The 19,753-nt window shown below is 44.6% G+C and overlaps 1 protein-coding gene across 4 annotated transcripts in view; it reads right to left on the reverse strand.

The window, feature by feature from the left end:
- FLVCR1 (FLVCR choline and heme transporter 1) overlaps positions 1 to 18,965 on the reverse strand; it is a 31,775-nt gene extending 12,810 nt beyond the window's left edge. For all 4 annotated transcript variants that reach the window (XR_011854017.1, XR_011854016.1, XM_072140150.1 and 1 more), the window contains exons 1-6: positions 18,140 to 18,965; positions 9,021 to 9,162; positions 2,797 to 2,937; positions 2,303 to 2,370; positions 495 to 598; positions 282 to 392 (exon numbers count right to left, since the gene is read on the reverse strand). Coding sequence is in view for 2 of the 4 variants with exons in the window: in XM_072140150.1 (XP_071996251.1) it covers positions 282 to 392; positions 495 to 598; positions 2,303 to 2,370; positions 2,797 to 2,937; positions 9,021 to 9,162; positions 18,140 to 18,733 (1,160 nt within the window). In the remaining 2 variants the exon portion in view is untranslated. The remainder of the gene's footprint in view (positions 1 to 281; positions 393 to 494; positions 599 to 2,302; positions 2,371 to 2,796; positions 2,938 to 9,020; positions 9,163 to 18,139) is intronic.
- Positions 18,966 to 19,753: the final 788 nt, after the last annotated feature.

A 19,753-nucleotide genomic window follows, 5' to 3' on the forward strand; every position in this document is an offset into this window, starting at 1 on the left:
GCACCAGCAGCAGAATAGTGAGTGCAGCTCTGGGGTATAATACAGGATGTAACTCAGGATCAGTACAGGATAAGTAATGTCATGTATGTACACAGTGACTGCACCAGCAGCAGATAGTGAGTGCAGCTCTGGGGTATAATACAGGATGTAACTCAGGATCAGTACAGGATAAGTAATGTCATGTATGTACACAATGACTGCAGAATAGTGAGTGCAGCTCTGGTGTATAATACACAACTGCCATATAACACTTGCTTTGAGGAAGGTAATATGTGTCTTACCCCAGAGCCCCTCCAGTTACAAACACAACAGTGAGGTTCCCTAGATCCAAGGTGAAGGTGAAGACTATCATCCCGATGAAGGATAACACGTAGACTATCAGCGTGGTCTGCCTGCAAGGATTCAGAAGCAAAGTATTATAATGGGACAAAACACAGGCCAGACAAGAACATTACACAACAACATATAAGAGCAGGGGGCTGGAGGTCACCTACTTGTATGTTTTGGTATGGTCCAGCCATATACCACAAATAACGGAGCCGATCATTCCTGCTATCACCAGGGTGAGCCCGATCCTGCCGGCGTTTACTTCTTCCCCCTGTCAAAAAACGTGCATTTAGGCAATTTCCAGAACAATTTAGTCCTCCCATATTTTGTACACCCCCCCCCCCAATAACTTCCAGAACAAGAGGCAGATAGTAGATTAGTAGATGTTTGCAGGTAAAGCCCACACAAAACTGAGAATTCGACTGAAGTGTTATCCAGCTTTTCCAGCCTTCTGAATGGCATATCTGTCTGGTTATGTGGTTACACATTCCCACGGCCAAGTGCCATATCTGCCATTCAGGACTCTCGGCAACCCAGCAGTGCATTGTTACTAGCGTGATAAATATTAGGCAATATTTAAAAAAAAAAAAAAAACTTAAAATGAAAATTCCTAATTGGGATATGGTTATTGTTAATAGATCCTTCTAACAAAGTGACCCACAACTAGGCCCCATAGTCAATGTATCGCCTCTGCAGCGCCACCACAGGGGATATTAGTTATTACACAGTTCCCACTCACATCAATGTGTTGTCTGTGTAATGCAGGACAGGACGGGTCCTCCAAAGCGAGAGACGCCCTTTGAAACCTCTCTCCACTCTGGCCAAGAGGTGAGGATCCTGAACAGAGAACACCCCGCTATTAACAAATAAGTACCCAAAGGACAATGGGCTAAAACCAGACCAGACACCCCCCAAAGGAGATTCTGCACTGCCACTGCACCCTACCTGCAATGATAATGCCCTCCGAATTACAGGACTCTGCAGGCTATACAATGGGGGAAGAAGGACTGCAATAAAAGTAGGAAATTCAACCATATCCATGGATCAGCTATGAGGTTACAGGGGTTGTACCAACTAATTGATTTATCCCCTACGCAGCAAGAGAGAGGATAACAAGATGATCCATGAGGGTCCAACTTCTAGAATCCCCACTGATCCTAAGAATGAGACCCCCAGCAATCAACAGATGGCCCATGCTCACTAATGGATTGGGCAGCAAGGCACATGGTGCTCCATTCAATACTGTAGGAGTATTGGAAGTTGTATAGTGCCCACCCGTCTCCTGCAGCCGCATTCATCATCTACAGGAGCGGTCAGGCTGTGCAACTTCCGACAATGCCAAAAAAAACTGAATGGAGAGGCAGGACGCATGGCCAGTCAATTAGCAAGAACAGGCCCCCTATTATCCGGGTTGCTGAGGGTCCAGATTCCTGTGATCAGTGGGGATCTCAGCATACGAACCTTCACTCATCAGCTTGTTATCCCCCATTCACCTGATTAAATAGTAGGTCCATCCCTTTAAAAGCAATAACATATCCTTCTCCAATATACGAGGCAGTAAGTGATCAGTCAGTCATTGATCTTGATTTACAAGCGAGAACAAAAGGGGAAAACTCAGGATCTAGGACAACTGTCAGGTCTTGTAAAGTGTCCTCAGTATGCAATGGTCGGTATGTGGTCCAAGGAAGGTCAACCAGTGACAGGTCATACGAGCCACAGGCTGTACTGTGTGTACAGGGCAGGGCACATGGTCAGTTACAGCAGTGCAGATGCTAGGAGTGATGGGGTCAGTATATGTAAGACTTCACAGCTTACGGCATCTGAGGCCGCATTGCCGTGCAGTGTACAATATAAGCTGACATAGTGATCTGATCCCTATATAATGGTTTGTTTGGAGACCGCCAACTGCTGCTTAAATAACCCCCAGCTCCCTATCATTCCACCATCAGATCTTGTATTCGGCGTGGACACTGACCTCGTAATGAAATGTGATCATCTGATTGAGCAGCGTGGACACAGAATAGAAGGAGCCGGTCATAATCCCTGAAATGAAAAGGAACAATATCTTATCATTCTGCGAAGGCCAAAGTTATTGGAGACGGTGGAGACGAGACACGGCAAATATCAATAAAATGACTCATCGAGAGATGAAAGCCGGAATCAAATAATTGCCCAATACTTCCTGACATTTACTGTAAAGTTGATAAGATCACACACAGGCCTGAATAAGGCAAGAAGATGCAGATATACTACACAATAATGGACGGGTTACACCACAGCAGCAGATCCAAAGTCTATTACACGGTGTCCACATCCAATATCACAGCATCTTCTGATTTGGTGTGGAGTTCAGAGTTCACAATCCTACAAACTCCCAAGTAAGGATTTAACCCAACTATACAGAGCAGAGATTACAGAACTATGCAGCAGCGCTGGACCCGACTCATAGAACATGGACACCCATCTCACCATAGCTGACCAGCAGCAGCACAAAGGGGATGTTCTTGAAGAGATTGATGATGGATTGCTTGTAGGAGTACTGCTCCGGCGGACAATCCTGCAAGACGGCCTGAGACTGGCTGGGAGGAATCTTCGGCTTCTCTTTAAAGACTGTAAAATACATTAATAATACAATGTATAGAATGTAATACATCAATAATACAATGTACAGAATGTAATACATCAATGATACAATGTATATAATGTAATACATCAATGATACAATGTACAGAATGTAATACATCAATGATACAATGTACAGAATGTAATACATCAATGATACAATGTACAGAATGCAATACATCAATGATACAGTGTATAGAATGCAATACATCAATGATACAATGTACAGAATGTAATACATCAATGATACAATGTACAGAATGTAATACATCAATGATACAATGTACAGAATGTAATACATCAATGATACAATGTACAGAATGTAATACATCAATGATACAGTGTATAGAATGCAATACATCAATGATACAGTGTATAGAATGCAATACATCAATGATACAATGTACAGAATGTAATACATCAATGATACAGTGTATAGAATGTAATACATCAATGATACAGTGTATAGAATGTAATACATCAATGATACAATGTACAGAATGCAATACATCAATAATACAATGTACAGAATGTAATACATCAACAGATAAGAAGCACAAAAGGACGATGTAAAGCATCAATGGTTGTGGATGGTCAAGAGGGTTCAATATTGTCCCTACTAAACCACTAGGACACATCTGACAACAGAGCGGCTAATAAGCGTAGTCTGTTTCCACAGTAACCAGCATAAAATGGAAAAAACGTAAAAGGTCCAACATCGACACAAACTATGGTAAAGCAAAGAAGAGACAAACTGGTTCCACGTAATGTGAAACTGGCACAAAAAAAAAAAAAAAAAAAAACATTTAAAGGGGTTGTACGGCTGCAGACATTGCCCCCCACTTTCTAGATAACCTATAAACACTGACTACACTAATTCAATGTTATTAACGATTCTTGGGGGTTTTACAGATAATTAAATTGCAATCCAGAGCTATCCAGATATAATACATCGGATCACCCGCCATGATGTCACAAGTCTTCACCATAATTCCAGATCAGCTAAGGATGGATTTTAAATTAGGATTTCCTCCAATAACACTTTAAAATTAAAGAATTTTTTTAAGAAAACAAGGTACGGAATAGAAAACTACCCCGCTCAAAATACGGAGCAATGAACTGTACAAATGGCAGACACAAGCGCAAAACAGAACCTCAAGCCAAGAGAGGGATGAAGTTTATAAAAGGAAAGGCAAAACTACATATAGAAATGCATGGTCCAGCCCGGCTCCAAACACCAAAAGTTTCTTTATTTAATGCATATTCTTGAATCAAGCAGTCCACTCAGACAGACAGAAAAAAATGCCTACGCGTTTCGGACAGTCACTCTGTCCTTAGTCATGGCTGACTAACTACACATACACCTCATGGATAGGCAGCAAAGCCTCCTCCAATAACTCATCAATAAGAAGACGTTCATACACAGATATAATCCAGGGGTGATCATCCCAGCTAATGACAGATTAACCCAATTACTGTGGATTATACAATCCTTAGTCTTCCTCTGCCTTGTATTCCCCATCCAGTAACATTTAGGGTTATTGCTGTTCCTCAGTTACTGCTCCAAAATATGCACAATTCTTATTTCTATCTATTGTATTGGTAAAATATGTCTGTTTGCCGGCATCTGAACACTCAGACCTCCTTTGATCACGAACGGGGGTGGGGGGCAGGGGGCTGAAAAGTTAGGCATACAGCGATCCTGGTGTAAGCGGCACTTTGGGGAAAACTCTGGGGCCCCTGTGTGTGTGTGGAGACTTTTCTGCTTTCCTGTGGCCCCATTACACAGATAATAAGCTGCACGGAGCTGGAGGGATGGAGGATGGAGGCTCCCGGCCTTGAAGCGGCTCCATGTGACGTGACCTCTGGCTGTGATCACCTGCAATACACAAGAGCAGCGAGAGGCCCCGGCACGTCTTGTGTACATTGGGTCTGTTACAAGCACAACTCCAGGCCAAGTTCATGTAACTGAAGTAATTGCTCCACGGCGGCTCCACCACACTTGGGTAATGTTACCCCGCACCTCCCACATAGAGCAAAGAGCCTTCTATAGCTTCCACGTGGACCACAGACACAGCCCGTACCCAAGGATACTGATCACTACAAAATAGGTAGAAGATTTGTAGTGACCTCAGAGGTCGCGCCCTCTTTGCTGGCAGAGTAAAAATCCCCTTTTAGTATCTCGGAGGAGGATTTATAGTCGAAGAAGAGAAGTTATAGTGATATGCCTGATCTATTCAGTACATTACCAGCCGCTCTCTTACCACAACCTTTATTAACTTCATCAAAGAATATGGGCGAGTTATTGTTAGGGTTATTTTAACCCTGTCATACAGCTGAACATGACTGTTATGACAGTCTCCAGGTTGTGACTCCTCTCTGTAGTATCCTGCACTTTCCCCCAGTCTCCAGGTTGTGACTCCTCCCTGTAGTATCTGGCACTTGCCCCCAGTCTCCAGGTTGTGACTCCTCCCTGTAGTATCTGGCACTTGTCCCCAGTCTCCAGGTTGTGACTCCTCTCTGTAGTGTCCTGCACTTGCCCCCAGTCTCCAGGTTGTGACTCCTCTCTGTAGTGTCCTGCACTTGCCCCCAGTCTCCAGGTTGTGACTCCTCTCTGTAGTGTCCTGCACTTGCCCCCAGTCTCCAGGTTGTGACTCCTCTCTGTAGTGTCCTGCACTTGCCCCCAGTCTCCAGGTTGTGACTCCTCTCTGTAGTGTCCTGCACTTGCCCCCAGTCTCCAGGTTGTGACTCCTCTCTGTAGTGTCCTGCACTTGCCCCCAGTCTCCAGGTTGTGACTCCTCTCTGTAGTGTCCTGCACTTGCCCCCAGTCTCCAGGTTGTGACTCCTCTCTGTAGTGTCCTGCACTTGTCCCCAGTCTCCAGGTTGTGACTCCTCTCTGTAGTGTCCTGCACTTGTCCCCAGTCTCCAGGTTGTGACTCCTCTCTGTAGTATCCGGCACTTGTCCCCAGTCTCCAGGTTGTGACTCCTCTCTGTAGTATCCAGCACTTGCCCCCAGTCTCCAGGTTGTGACTCCCCTCTGTACTATCCAGCACTTGCCCCCAGTCTCCAGGTTGTGACTCCTCTCTGCAGTATCCGGCACTTGCCCCCAGTCTCCAGGTTGTGACTCCCCTCTGTACTATCCAGCACTTGCCCCCAGTCTCCAGGTTGTGACTCCTCTCTGTAGTATCCAGCACTTGCCCCCAGTCTCCAGGTTGTGACTCCCCTCTGTACTATCCAGCACTTGCCCCCAGTCTCCAGGTTGTGACTCCTCTCTGCAGTATCCGGCACTTGCCCCCAGTCTCCAGGTTGTGACTCCTCTCTGTAGTATCCGGCACTTGTCCCCAGTCTCCAGGTTGTGACTCCCCTCTGTACTATCCAGCAATGATGCCTGGGAGAGGTCGGGAAGGAGCTACAAAATGCACTGCTCAAGATACGACCACTGCTTGGGCATACAGCAGACATGCAGTACGGGTCAGTTGGTTTTTGAAATGCATCCAAAGCCCAAGCCCTGGGACTACCACAGGATTTTGTCAGGATGACAGAATAAATTATAACACACAATTATATTGTAATGCAGATTAATTATTAATGCAAATGCTTAGTGCATTTTTGCACTGCAGCTGTAATGGGCTTTTACAACCGGTCTTTAGTGAAAATGGGGTCCCTGCTGACAGGTTCCCTTTAAAGGGATTGACCAATTATAGAAGGGTAAGCACAGAACGCTGACGCCAATGTCTACCCTGTTAAAGATTTCTATACCCCTTTAAATGAGCTGTACAGAGAATTTGCTTTTAAGTCATAGACTGCCTGACACAATGGAGGGGGCTGTGTCTATAACTTACTGCCCTGCAGATTTCACCTGCATTTTCTTTTCTTTTTTTTTTTTAATTTAGGAGAAAGCAGATGGGAAAGTGGAGACATGCGATAAAGGTGCCCAAAACACAAAGTTTTATTTTGTTGTAAGGCTTACGATGGGTTACACTATGGACACAACTTATTTTATAGGGAAGCTGTCATTGTACATCAAAGGTCATAGAGCATCAATGTCATAAAATAATGTTCTATAGCAAGTCATAAAATGATATAAAGGTATAAAACACGACCTGCCAGCAAGGTGGCGTGACCTGTACCCTCTGGCATCAATATCCGAACATAAACCTCGGCTGCGCTCAGGTGACCCGTCATGTGGCCTGTGTGACAGCGCAACCCAAAAAATGAGGCTAAACACGAACACCAAGCACCTCTGCCGAAACACAAGCGCTCCGCTCTCTCAATTTTGTTGTTAAATTAAAAATTAAATCTAATCTTTAGAAAAGTTAGACCCATCACATTGCAGTCAGTCAAAAAATGAGAGGAGGGGAGAGGAACCCCCGTGTTCTCTGAAGGATTTCTATGTCCCTTTTGAGATAAGGAAAATGCAGACAACATTCAACAGCAAGGACAAGTATATGACTCGCATCATTCATTTTACTTCTCCTTTAAAAAACAAAAACCTTATGATTTTAGGGGGACAAGTCATTTCATGTCCCAGTCATAAACTTTACATCTCAGTGGAGGAGAAGTCATTACACAACTCTGTATTTTTTAACAAGACGAGGATGAGACGGCACAACACCGCGTACATCCGCTGGGATCTCGCCAGGGTTCTCAGCTTGGAGCTTCTTGCAACACGGAGGGAAGAAAAACCTACGGTATCTTCATGTGGGACACGGGCCGCCAGAATGTGAGGGAATGGTTTAATGATTGTCAACAGCAGCTTCGGTCACCTCGTCCTGGCGCAGAGTTACTGCAGGTGGATATTGCTTCTCCTACTGCAATGTACATCAGGGACCAGATGGCAGATACAGGGATAGGAGAACAGAAGTGCCAAGACCCGGGCTTATATTTTTGGCCCAAAATGGATTGGCGCTTATTTTAAGGAGATGAAACAGGAATTCAAAAATCAACATTTACTCAAATGTAATATATTCATGTTGTGGAACATAAACACAACTCCACATACCATTTATTCCATTGTGAATTTCTTGTGACCCTTCCTTGTGCCCTTAGCCCCTCACGTCCAGCAATAGCACTTTCCATACACCAGCCCCTCTTTGTCCTTATAACCGCTTTGCTGCATTCAGCTGGCACATATCATACAGCTATAACTTCTGTAGTGTTACATCTAGAAACACAGTTCTGGTGTCACATTAAAGAAAATATCTCCTTTAATATTACACAAGGATTTTGTTACTGGGTGAAACTTATACAGAGATATCCACTGCCACTCTACCACAAGGATGAAGGATTGTAAACCAAGCACACTGACATACTGGCGTGTCCCCCCCTCTGGCAGGATCCTCTCCTCTTTAAGATTCCCATGCCCCAATTCTAAAAATTATGTAAAAGAGCATTAACACCAATGCAGCCCATAGCCCCTTAGGTCTCATTTGCATATGTTTTTTTTTTTCGAATGTGCAGGGTGCGGCAGATCGCCCAATCCTGAGGCCCAATCTTCAGTAATCTGGTGTTCCCGGCACTGCTCAGGAAGTGAGCACTATCTATTTTTTTGGTGCACCTTTAACATAGAGAGTGCAACACAATTCTGTCGAGTCGCTGTAATAAATGAGGCGTACGGTGCAAATCGCACCTGAATGCCCATTTAGGAGCAGAATTTTGTGGCACAGCGGACAAAGTGCAGCCACGACACAATACTGGTGCAGACACTTCAGAAATACATGTGGAAGCAGTTTGCACCTTCTTTTCAATGCAAAGTCAGACAGAAAACTGACACATTTGATAAATGTGGGCAATGTGTATGAGAATCCCCTCATACAATGTCAGGCATTTCAATATCAGAAATTGCTGGATATTTTGCAAGTGTTTATTCCCCTCTTCATACTCAATGCACATGCAGAATAGGCTACACTAGACCTGTATGTATATAGGGACCTTGAGAGGAATACTGGATAGAGCAACATTACATCCGGACACAGATGATAAATGCTCAACAAGCTGAATAGTAACACAGCACATCATTCTTCAGCCTGTGCATTGCCAGAGTAATATGTAGGATGTGTCCGAACACTCACCTGCCACAGTCAGGACGAAGAGAAGTGTGGACACCGCGGCCGTGCCATAGAACATGATGCTGATGTTATGCGATGTCTCCTCGTGGTCGTCCGATCGTGGCACTAGCACGGGAGGGAGAAGGAAGCCAATGGCAGTGCCAAACTGTGGAGCAGATAAGAGAGACTGTTACTATACATCCCACAGTGCAGACATTATTGTACTAGAGCAGCCTATATACATTTAATATATATATGGGACACAATCCATGCAGGACCCCCCCAACTATCTAATATGTGTGGCTGCCCGGATTGCTTTCCGTGGCAGATGTCTGGGGAGTTAAAGGTTCCAGCTATTCAATCCTTTTGGAGATAATAAACTGTTGTCAGATGTGTGGCTTTCTCTCCCCTCCTATACAACTGAGTGTGCATGTGCTGAGCTCCATTCATCTGACCGCTATCTAAAGGTCTGGCTAATCTTTGCTTGTGTCTCCCATTATAGGACTCTTATTACTGGGAGATTTCACCATCTCATTGGCACCAGCAGATATTAGGCACTTAGTCTAAGTATAAGTGGGTGCAAAGAAAAGCTATTGTAACGCCGGAGAAGGATCTATCTACAGAACACCGAAGACGTCACACGCTCCTTCCCAACATATTAAGTATTTGAACAAGGAGCACTTTGCTCCCCTATAAATACAATATAAGGAGTGGCCGTTACACATAATTTTTGCAGTGATTTGCATCAATTATTGGGAGACAAAACCAAAAGTGATAAAAGAAGAGTCATTAAAGGGGTTTTCCCACGAAGCAAAGTTAGGCCCTATCCAGGGGAATAAGGCCTAACTTGCTGATCAGTGGGGGTCTAAGTGCTGAGACCCCCGAAGATCGTGAGAACGAGGGGTCTATCAGACCCCTCACTGCTCATCAGACTAATGGAGCAGACTGCTGCGTATCACCGTTCTGCTCCACGAATCTCTATTCAGCTGACGGAGATCGGTGAGCACGGCTCAGCAAATTCCGTCAGCTCTAGAGAGATTAATGGAGCAGTATGGTCATGGGCGTCAGTCTGCTCCATTAGTCTGACGAACAGTGAGGGATCCGACAGACCCCACGTTCTTGCAATCTGCGGGGGTCTCAGCACTGAGACCCCCACTGAGCAGGGCCTAACTTTGCTTTGTGGGAAAACCCCTTTAGTTATAAAGCCCCTCTACAGACTGTTACACTGTCTTATCCTCCCCCTGCTTCCTTCCACTTCCTGCTCACTGCACAAGTGCTGAGGGAGCAGGGAGGAAGGATGAGAGGGGACTTCTGTAGTGTCCATATGCAGGGGATGGAGTGAATAGGTCCACAATGTGTAGCAATGAAGCACTTATGGTCTCTTTAAAGGGGTGGACCAGGACTAACTATTGATGGCCTATCCTCATGCCCCCCTCCCATCGGAAAAAAAATCCCTTTAATTGGACGAGGATCCACTTATGTAAACCAATATTGTTCTTATTGAGCATCTCTATTCCTGGTTGTTTCCACAGTGCCCCCCAACCTCTGCAATCAAAGGAAAGGGTTAATCTAGTTGTTGCACAATCACTGTCCCCTTTATGCAATCCCATGGACACTTGAATAAAGCCTACGCACAGAACAGGCTTAAACACTTGATAATTGTAAATATCCGGCACTTTCAAATGCCACTGCAATGTCCGCACGAGAGGGAAAACTACTGACCGGCAGCCTGGCCACAGAGATGGCAGATACACGACCTTCCTCACCTCTGTGTAGACAGCGCTCAATGATGCTTTCTCCCCCCTGACCCGATAATACAGGACTTGCTGGGTACCCGGACACAAAGGCATCAGGTGCAGACACCGGATCTAGTGACAACCGCACCTTTACTCCATCATTTTATTATAGACCAGAAAATGAGACTTCACTCTGCCATCTGCTCTGTGCCATAGTGCACGGCTGATGTATCCTAGAAGTGCTCCCCTCTGAGTTATAAACCCCATATAATATACAGCACGGAGCCTACAACATTGTGCATCTCCAGACCCTGCTGCAGGAGAGTATTCTATAATGTAGCGCTAGATAACCCACGTACCAGACAAGCGCGGCTGCAATATTCCAAATCTTATTAAAGAAAAAAATAGAACATTTTGCTGACTATATCTACACCTATACCAGGTGTATCATGGCAGCGGGGGGTCTGCTATCTGGGGCCCCAGCAATCTCAATACTGAGGGGATCCAGCGCTGAAGAAGAAGCCTCCAAAGAGAAAATCAATGAAAATTAGGAGAAATTATCAGAGATCAATTCCAATTTCTGGTGAAAGCGAAGGCAAAGTCTTCATCTATTATTATGTAGGTGAAAATCTACTGGAGATTGTGAGATTGCAGACCCCCCAATATGTCATTACTTGTGTCACCGTCACATGCCTGGAGCAGTTCTGACATATATAAGCCATCAGACCACCTCAGCTCCAGGAGACCCCCTCATCATCCAGGATACTATGTATCAGCAGCTTCATGATGCAGTTACAGTCTCGCAGAAACCAGAGACCACCGCACTAAACAGTGTGTTGCAGACCCCTTTTTACTGCTTTATGGGGTTCACTTCATTGAAATAATTGAGTCATCTCTCCAATTTAATGTGGGTGGTCTCTGCTGTAAGACCCCTATAACTTATTTCAGCCATAATAACCGTGAGGCCTTGGGAGTCTCACACCTGCTGTAGACCCACTGTGGATTCCAGACCCCCAATATACTTACAATACCCACCCTGCCATGTGAATGTCTGATGCCCTATAGTAAAACATGCCCAGACCTAAGCCCAGGACCCCACCCTGCACCTGGCACATAATACACATCTCATGCCCTGTGCATATGGCACCGCTAGGATGCCCTTTATTAACACATGCCCAGACATGACAGCCCAGTGCCTAGAATAATACCAACCTGGGTGCCGAGCACATATACCACTGCTAGGACTCCCCATAGAAATAGATGCCCAGGTTGTACAGACCAGTACATATTGTACTGCAAAGATGCCCCATACCTCACCCAGCACAAGGCAAGATACCCACCAGGATGCCCAGTACATATGGTGTTTCTAGGATGCCCAATAGTAATACAACCCCTGCATCTGGCACATGGTACCCACCTGGCTGCAAGTATATAGACCAGTACTAGGATGCCCTATAGCAGTGATGGCGAACCTTTTAGCGGCCGAGTGCCCAAAAAGACACCCAAAACCTTATCGCGAGGTGCCAATCAAAAATGAAAGCAGTAACTTACTGCTCTCTGTTCTTCAACAATCATATTGGCCTCCAGAGGACAGCAACACAGTAGAAAGATGGAAAATTTGCATAATTTTATCTTCTTTCCAGTGTCCCTCTGTAGACCTGTAGGGGCCAGCAGGAGGTCCTTCAAAGATAATTCGTCCCTGTCTATTCATTCTCGCTCTTCCAACAGTCCCAAGTAGCGAAGTCAGTATCAAAATATGACTGAAAGCCGCATTTTCTAAGTTGCTTGGAACTGCAGGAAGATTCTTTGAGTCCTGTCTGGTGTGCTCGGGCGCAGTGGCGTAACTACCCCCGTAGCAGCCGTAGCGGTTGCTACGGGGCCCGTGAGGTTCAGGGGCCCGGGGATGCACGCTCCCTGCAGTGCTTTGCCACGGCCTGGGGTAAGTGGTCCGGGGCTGCAGTGCCGGATCGTGCCCCCGGGCCCCTCCCTCTCTGTGTATCTACACGTCTCCTGAGCCCGCCCGCCTCTTTCCGGGATCCCTGCCTGCTCATATCCTTGACCTGCCCCCCAGCCACCTCTCTGACCCGCCCCCCTCATCTCCCTGACCTGCCCGCTCATCAGCCTGCAGGGCGGCACAGTTGATTCTCCGCCCCCCCCTTCCCCCGCTCGGCCCCCCCCTTCCCCCGCTCGCCCCCCCCCCGCTCGCGCCCCCCCCTCCGCTCGGCCCCCCCTTCCCCCGCTCGCCCCCCCCCGCTCGCGCCCCCCCCTTCCCCCGCTCGCGCCCCCCCTTCCCCCGCTCGGCCCCCCCCCCCGCGCCGTCTGAATGCATCTGGACACCTGCCTGAACACCCATACAGCCCCCAAACTTCCTAAAAGGTAAGTATATACAGATGTATTTATCTGTATGTATATATGTATTTATCTGTATGTATATATGTATTTATATGCATATACTGTGTACATAGTAGTGTGTATATGTGTATATATTGTATATATACTGTGTATGTGTGTATATACTGTGTATATGTGTATATATTGTATATATACTGTGTATGTGTGTATATACTGTGTATATGTGTATATATTGTATATATACTGTGTATATGTGTGTATATACTGTGTATGTGTGTATATACTGTGTATGTGTGTATATACTGTGTATATGTGTATATATTGTCTATATACTGTGTATATGTGTATATATTGTCTATATACTGTGTATATGTGTATATATTGTCTATATACTGTGTATATGTGTATATATTGCATATATACTGTGTATATGTGTATATACTGTGTATGTGTGTATATACTGTGTATATGTGTATATATTGTATATATACTGTGTATATGTGTGTATATACTGTGTATGTGTGTATATACTGTGTATATGTGTATATATTGTATATATACTGTGTATATGTGTATATATTGTATATATACTGTGTATATGTGTATATATTGTATATATACTGTGTATATGTGTATATATTGTATATATACTGTGTATATGTGTATATATTGTATATATACTGTGTATATGTGTATATATTGCATATATACTGTGTATATGTGTGTATATGTGTATATATTGTATATATACTGTGTATATGTGTGTATATGTGTATATATTGTATATATACTGTGTATATGTGTGTATATACTGTGTATATGTGTGTATATACTGTGTATGTGTGTATATATTGTATATATACTGTGTATATGTGTGTATATACTGTGTATATGTGTATATATTGTATATATACTGTGTATATGTGTGTATATACTGTGTATATGTGTATATATTGTATATATACTGTGAATATGTGTGTATATACTGTGTATATGTGTATATATTGTATATATACTGTGTATACATAAATATATATATATATATATATATATATATATATATATATATATAAATCCTATGTATATATGCATCTACTATGTATACATGTATATACTGTGTATAAATGCATTGAAGCAAATACTGTATTTTTACATGCATGTATTTATATTAGCATATATATATATGATGTGTGTTTTTGTATGTGGTAAGTATGTATGCTGTATATACTGAATGTATGTTTATATTCTGTATGTATAGCAGCATGTGTGTATATGGTGTTTTTATCCTGCATGTATGTGTATATATGGTCAGTGTATACTGTATTTGTGTATGTATGTATATATATATATATTTGTGTGTGTATTGTAAATGTATTATATGTATATAATGTGTATATTGTATGAGTTTGTATATACTCTGTGTATTAGTGTATAAATGTATATGAGTGTATAAATGTGTGTATAAGTGAATGCTTGTATGTATAAGGGCAGGGGCGTAACTAGGAGAGGCTGGGCCCCATAGCAGATTTCTGCATGGGGCCCCCCTACCCCTTAAAATATATATATATGGCAGGCACACGTCGGGCGCGCTGGAGAGGAGGAGAGGTGAGCGCGGCTCACCCCTCCCCTCTCCATAGAGAATAGAGCCGCATGGCCGTTCTTACGGCCATAGATAGAGCACGCTCTATCTCTTTTGCTCAAAACAGTGAGTACTCGTTGTGCTCACCGTGCCGAGCCCTGGCGTATAGAAGCTTATGGGGGAAGTATATCCGGCAGCAAATCTGCGGCCAGATATACGTCCCCCATATGTTCTTGGAAAGGTACCCCTATACAGACATGTTTATACAATTACACACATTTATACACTGATATATACACACCTTTATATACACACATAAAGTTCTACTCTCGTATACTCACACCCTTATACATACAAGCATTCACTTATACACACATTTATACACTCATATACATTTATACACTAATACACAGAGTATATACAAACTCATACAATATACACATTATATACATATAATACATTTACAATACACACACAAATATATATATATATACATACATACACAAATACAGTATACACTGACCATATATACACATACATGCAGGATAAAAACACCATATACACACATGCTGCTATACATACAGAATATAAACATACATTCAGTATATACAGCATACATACTTACCACATACAAAAACACACATCATATATATATATGCTAATATAAATACATGCATGTAAAAATACAGTATTTGCTTCAATGCATTTATACACAGTATATACATGTATACATAGTAGATGCATATATACATAGGATTTATATATATATATATATATATATATATATATATATATATATTTATGTATACACAGTATATATACAATATATACACATATACACAGTATATACACACATATTCACAGTATATATACAATATATACACATATACACAGTATATACACACATATACACAGTATATATACAATATATACACATATACACAGTATATACACACATATACACAGTATATATACAATATATACACACATACACAGTATATACACACATATACACAGTATATACACACATATACACAGTATATATACAATATATACACATATACACACATATACACAGTATATATACAATATATACACATATACACACATATACACAGTATATATGCAATATATACACATATACACAGTATATATACAATATATACACATATACACAGTATATATACAATATATACACATATACACAGTATATATACAATATATACACATATACACAGTATATATACAATATATACACATATACACAGTATATATACAATATATACACATATACACAGTATATACACACATACACAGTATATACACACATATACACAGTATATATACAATATATACACATATACACAGTATATACACACATACACAGTATATACACATATACACAGTATATATGCAATATATACACATATACACAGTATATAGACAATATATACACATATACACAGTATATAGACAATATATACACATATACACAGTATATAGACAATATATACACATATACACAGTATATACACACATACACAGTATATACACACATACACAGTATATACACACATATACACAGTATATATACAATATATACACATATACACAGTATATACACACATACACAGTATATATACAATATATACACATATACACACTACTATGTACACAGTATATGCATATAAATACATATATACATACAGATAAATACATATATACATACAGATAAATACATCTGTATATACTTACCTTTTAGGAAGTTTGGGGGCTGTATGGGTGTTCAGGCAGGTGTCCAGATGCATTCAGACGGCGCGGGGGGGGGGGCCGAGCGGGGGAAGGGGGGGCGCGAGCGGGGGAAGGGGGGGGCGCGAGCGGGGGGGGGCGAGCGGGGGAAGGGGGGGCCGAGCGGAGGGGGGGGCGCGAGCGGGGGGGGGGCGAGCGGGGGAAGGGGGGGGCCGAGCGGGGGAAGGGGGGGGCGGAGAATCAACTGTGCCGCCCTGCAGGCTGATGAGCGGGCAGGTCAGGGAGATGAGGGGGGCGGGTCAGAGAGGTGGCTGGGGGGCAGGTCAAGGATATGAGCAGGCAGGGATCCCGGAAAGAGGCGGGCGGGCTCAGGAGACGTGTAGATACACAGAGAGGGAGGGGCCCGGGGGCACGATCCGGCACTGCAGCCCCGGACCACTTACCCCAGGCCGTGGCAAAGCACTGCAGGGAGCGTGCATCCCCGGGCCCCTGAACCTCACGGGCCCCGTAGCAACCGCTACGGCTGCTACGGGGGTAGTTACGCCACTGTATAAGGGTGTGAGTATACGAGAGTAGAACTTTATGTGTGTATATAAAGGTGTGTATATATCAGTGTATAAATGTGTGTAATTGTATAAACATGTCTGTATAGGGGTACCTTTCCAAGAACATATGGGGGACGTATATCTGGCCGCAGATTTGCTGCCGGATATACTTCCCCCATAAGCTTCTATACGCCAGGGCTCGGCACGGTGAGCACAACGAGTACTCACTGTTTTGAGCAAAAGAGATAGAGCGTGCTCTATCTATGGCCGTAAGAACGGCCATGCGGCTCTATTCTCTATGGAGAGGGGAGGGGTGAGCCGCGCTCACCTCTCCTCCTCTCCAGCGCGCCCGACGTGTGCCTGCCATATATATATATTTTAAGGGGTAGGGGGGCCCCATGCAGAAATCTGCTATGGGGCCCAGCCTCTCCTAGTTACGCCCCTGCTCGGGCGATGGCCCGGGTGCCCAAAGAAAGGGCTCTGAGTGCCGCCTCTGGCACCCGTGCCATAGGTTTGCCACCACTGCCCTATAGTAATACATGCCCAGCACCTGGCACAGGGTACCCACCTGGCTGTCCAGTATATAAACCACTGCTTGTATGCCCCATAATAATACAAGCCCAGCACCTGGCACCTATCTGGTTGCCCAGTATATATGTTGCGGCTAGTATGCCCCATTGTAGTACATGCCCAGCTCCTGGCACTGGTTGCCCAGTATATTGTCACTCGTAGTAGGTCCTATAGTAATACATGCCCAACTCCTTGTACCCACCTGGTTGTGCAGTATATAGACCACTGCTAGGATGCCCCATACTAATACATGCCCAGGACCCCACCCAGCTCCCGGTACCCACCTGGTTGCCCAGTATACAGACCACTGTTAGTATGCCCCATAGTAATACATGCCCAGGACCCCACCCAGCTCCTGGTACCCACCTGGTTGCCCAGTATACAGACCACTGTTAGTATGCCCCATAGTAATACATACCCAGGACCCCACCCAGCTCCCGCTACCCACCTGGTTGCCCAGTATACAGACCACTGCTAGGATACCCCATACTAATACTTGCCCAGGACCCCACCCAGCTCCTGGTACCCACCTGGTTGCCCAGTATACAGACCACTGCTAGGATACCCCATACTAATACATGCCCAGGACCCCACCCAGCTCCTGGTACCCACCTGGTTGCCCAGCACAGCTGTGGCACAGGCAGTGGACACCTCCTTTGGACCGAACCAAACAGACGCCACCTGTGAGGGCAGCCCGAGGATGAAGACCTGCGCCAGGGAGCACACCACCTGCGCGAACATGGTGACCGGGAAGAGGTCGGGTCGGGCGCTCGCACACTTGATCCAGGCTCCCAGGCAGTTGAGGCCGGAGCCCAGCAGCGCAGTGACCCGCAGCCCCCGGGTGTCCAGCAGCCAGGTGGCCGGGAAGATGAGCGGGATGTAGGCCACCATGTAGACCACGGACAGCCAGTCCACGTCCTGGTACGAGACGCCGTAGAAGCCGGTGAAGATGCTGGCGAGGATGCTGTACTGGATCCACTGGAAGGCGTTCACCAGGGAGTAGAGCGAGAACACGGCCAGCACCACGAAGCGTCTCCGGTACAGCCGGGTCTCCAGCAGCGGCCCGGCACCGGGGAGCATGGCTTGTCTCTCCTCCTGCACCGGCACCGGTACCCCATTACTGCTCGGGCTGGCCAGGCCGTCCCCGCTCACCTCCTTACTCAGGCTGAGGCCGTTGTGGTGATGGTTGAGCTCCGTTAACACCATGATAGCGGCTATGACCGGCGGAGACAGGACGCATCACTCAGCGTGTATACAGTGTGTGAGAGAACACGGCTGACAGCTCCCGCTAGTCATCCCCTCCTCCAGAAATGAGCCGGCACACCACGACCAATCACAAACCGCCTATTATATATTCAACCAATCACATACTGACTTCTACTATTGTGGAGACGCCCATTCATCTGAAAGTGGGGTGTGTGTGTATGACTAGAGATAAAAGGAAGCGTAGAAAATAGGCGGGGTTTTTTTTGCCTCGTGCCATATACGTTTTGAGCTAATTGCAGCGACCACCAATCAAATGACGACTTTCATTTATGCGGCATACAGAACAGAAATGTTATCTTATGTGTGATTGGCTTGTGCAAATGAAGGCGATAACGGTTTATGTTTTCTTAACTTTATTGACAATATTAGATTTTTGTGTGAAATATATAAATAAATGTTGGAGATGGACATTATGGACACAAATAATGAATGGAATCTCAGCTCAATTGTCTACTACAGGCACAAAATAAAGCTTGATGGAGGTTGTAGACTTCCTTTAACACACCTCCTAATTTTTGTGAGGGTGGAAAAGGGAAAGAAGGTTTTTGAAGACCTGAGGGTGCGGTCACACGTACCGGTTTGATTCCGTTTAGGCTGCGGTCACACGTGGCGTTTTGAATCAGTTTTTTGCCCAATTTTAAGCAGTCCGTTAAAAACGCATCAGTTTTTGACCAGTTTATTACATTAATTGGTAAAACCGGTGAAAAACAGATGCGTTTTCGAAAAACGCATGGCGTTTTTTAACGGACTGCTTAAAATGGGCCAAAAACGGGCTCAAAACGCCACATGTGACCACAGCCTTAGAAGCGCAGTGAAAGCGCACAGTGGCATGCCACAGCCCGATTGCATATGTGTTTTTAAGGAAACGCGTGTGATCGGTAACTAACACAATACACCGATTGGTTACCGATTCTTTGTGGTACGTGTGAGGACACCCTAAGCCGGATCCTATGTCCCACC

Source organism: Engystomops pustulosus, chromosome 3 (genome assembly GCF_040894005.1).
Source record: "Engystomops pustulosus chromosome 3, aEngPut4.maternal, whole genome shotgun sequence".
Taxonomy (NCBI): domain Eukaryota; kingdom Metazoa; phylum Chordata; class Amphibia; order Anura; family Leptodactylidae; genus Engystomops; species Engystomops pustulosus.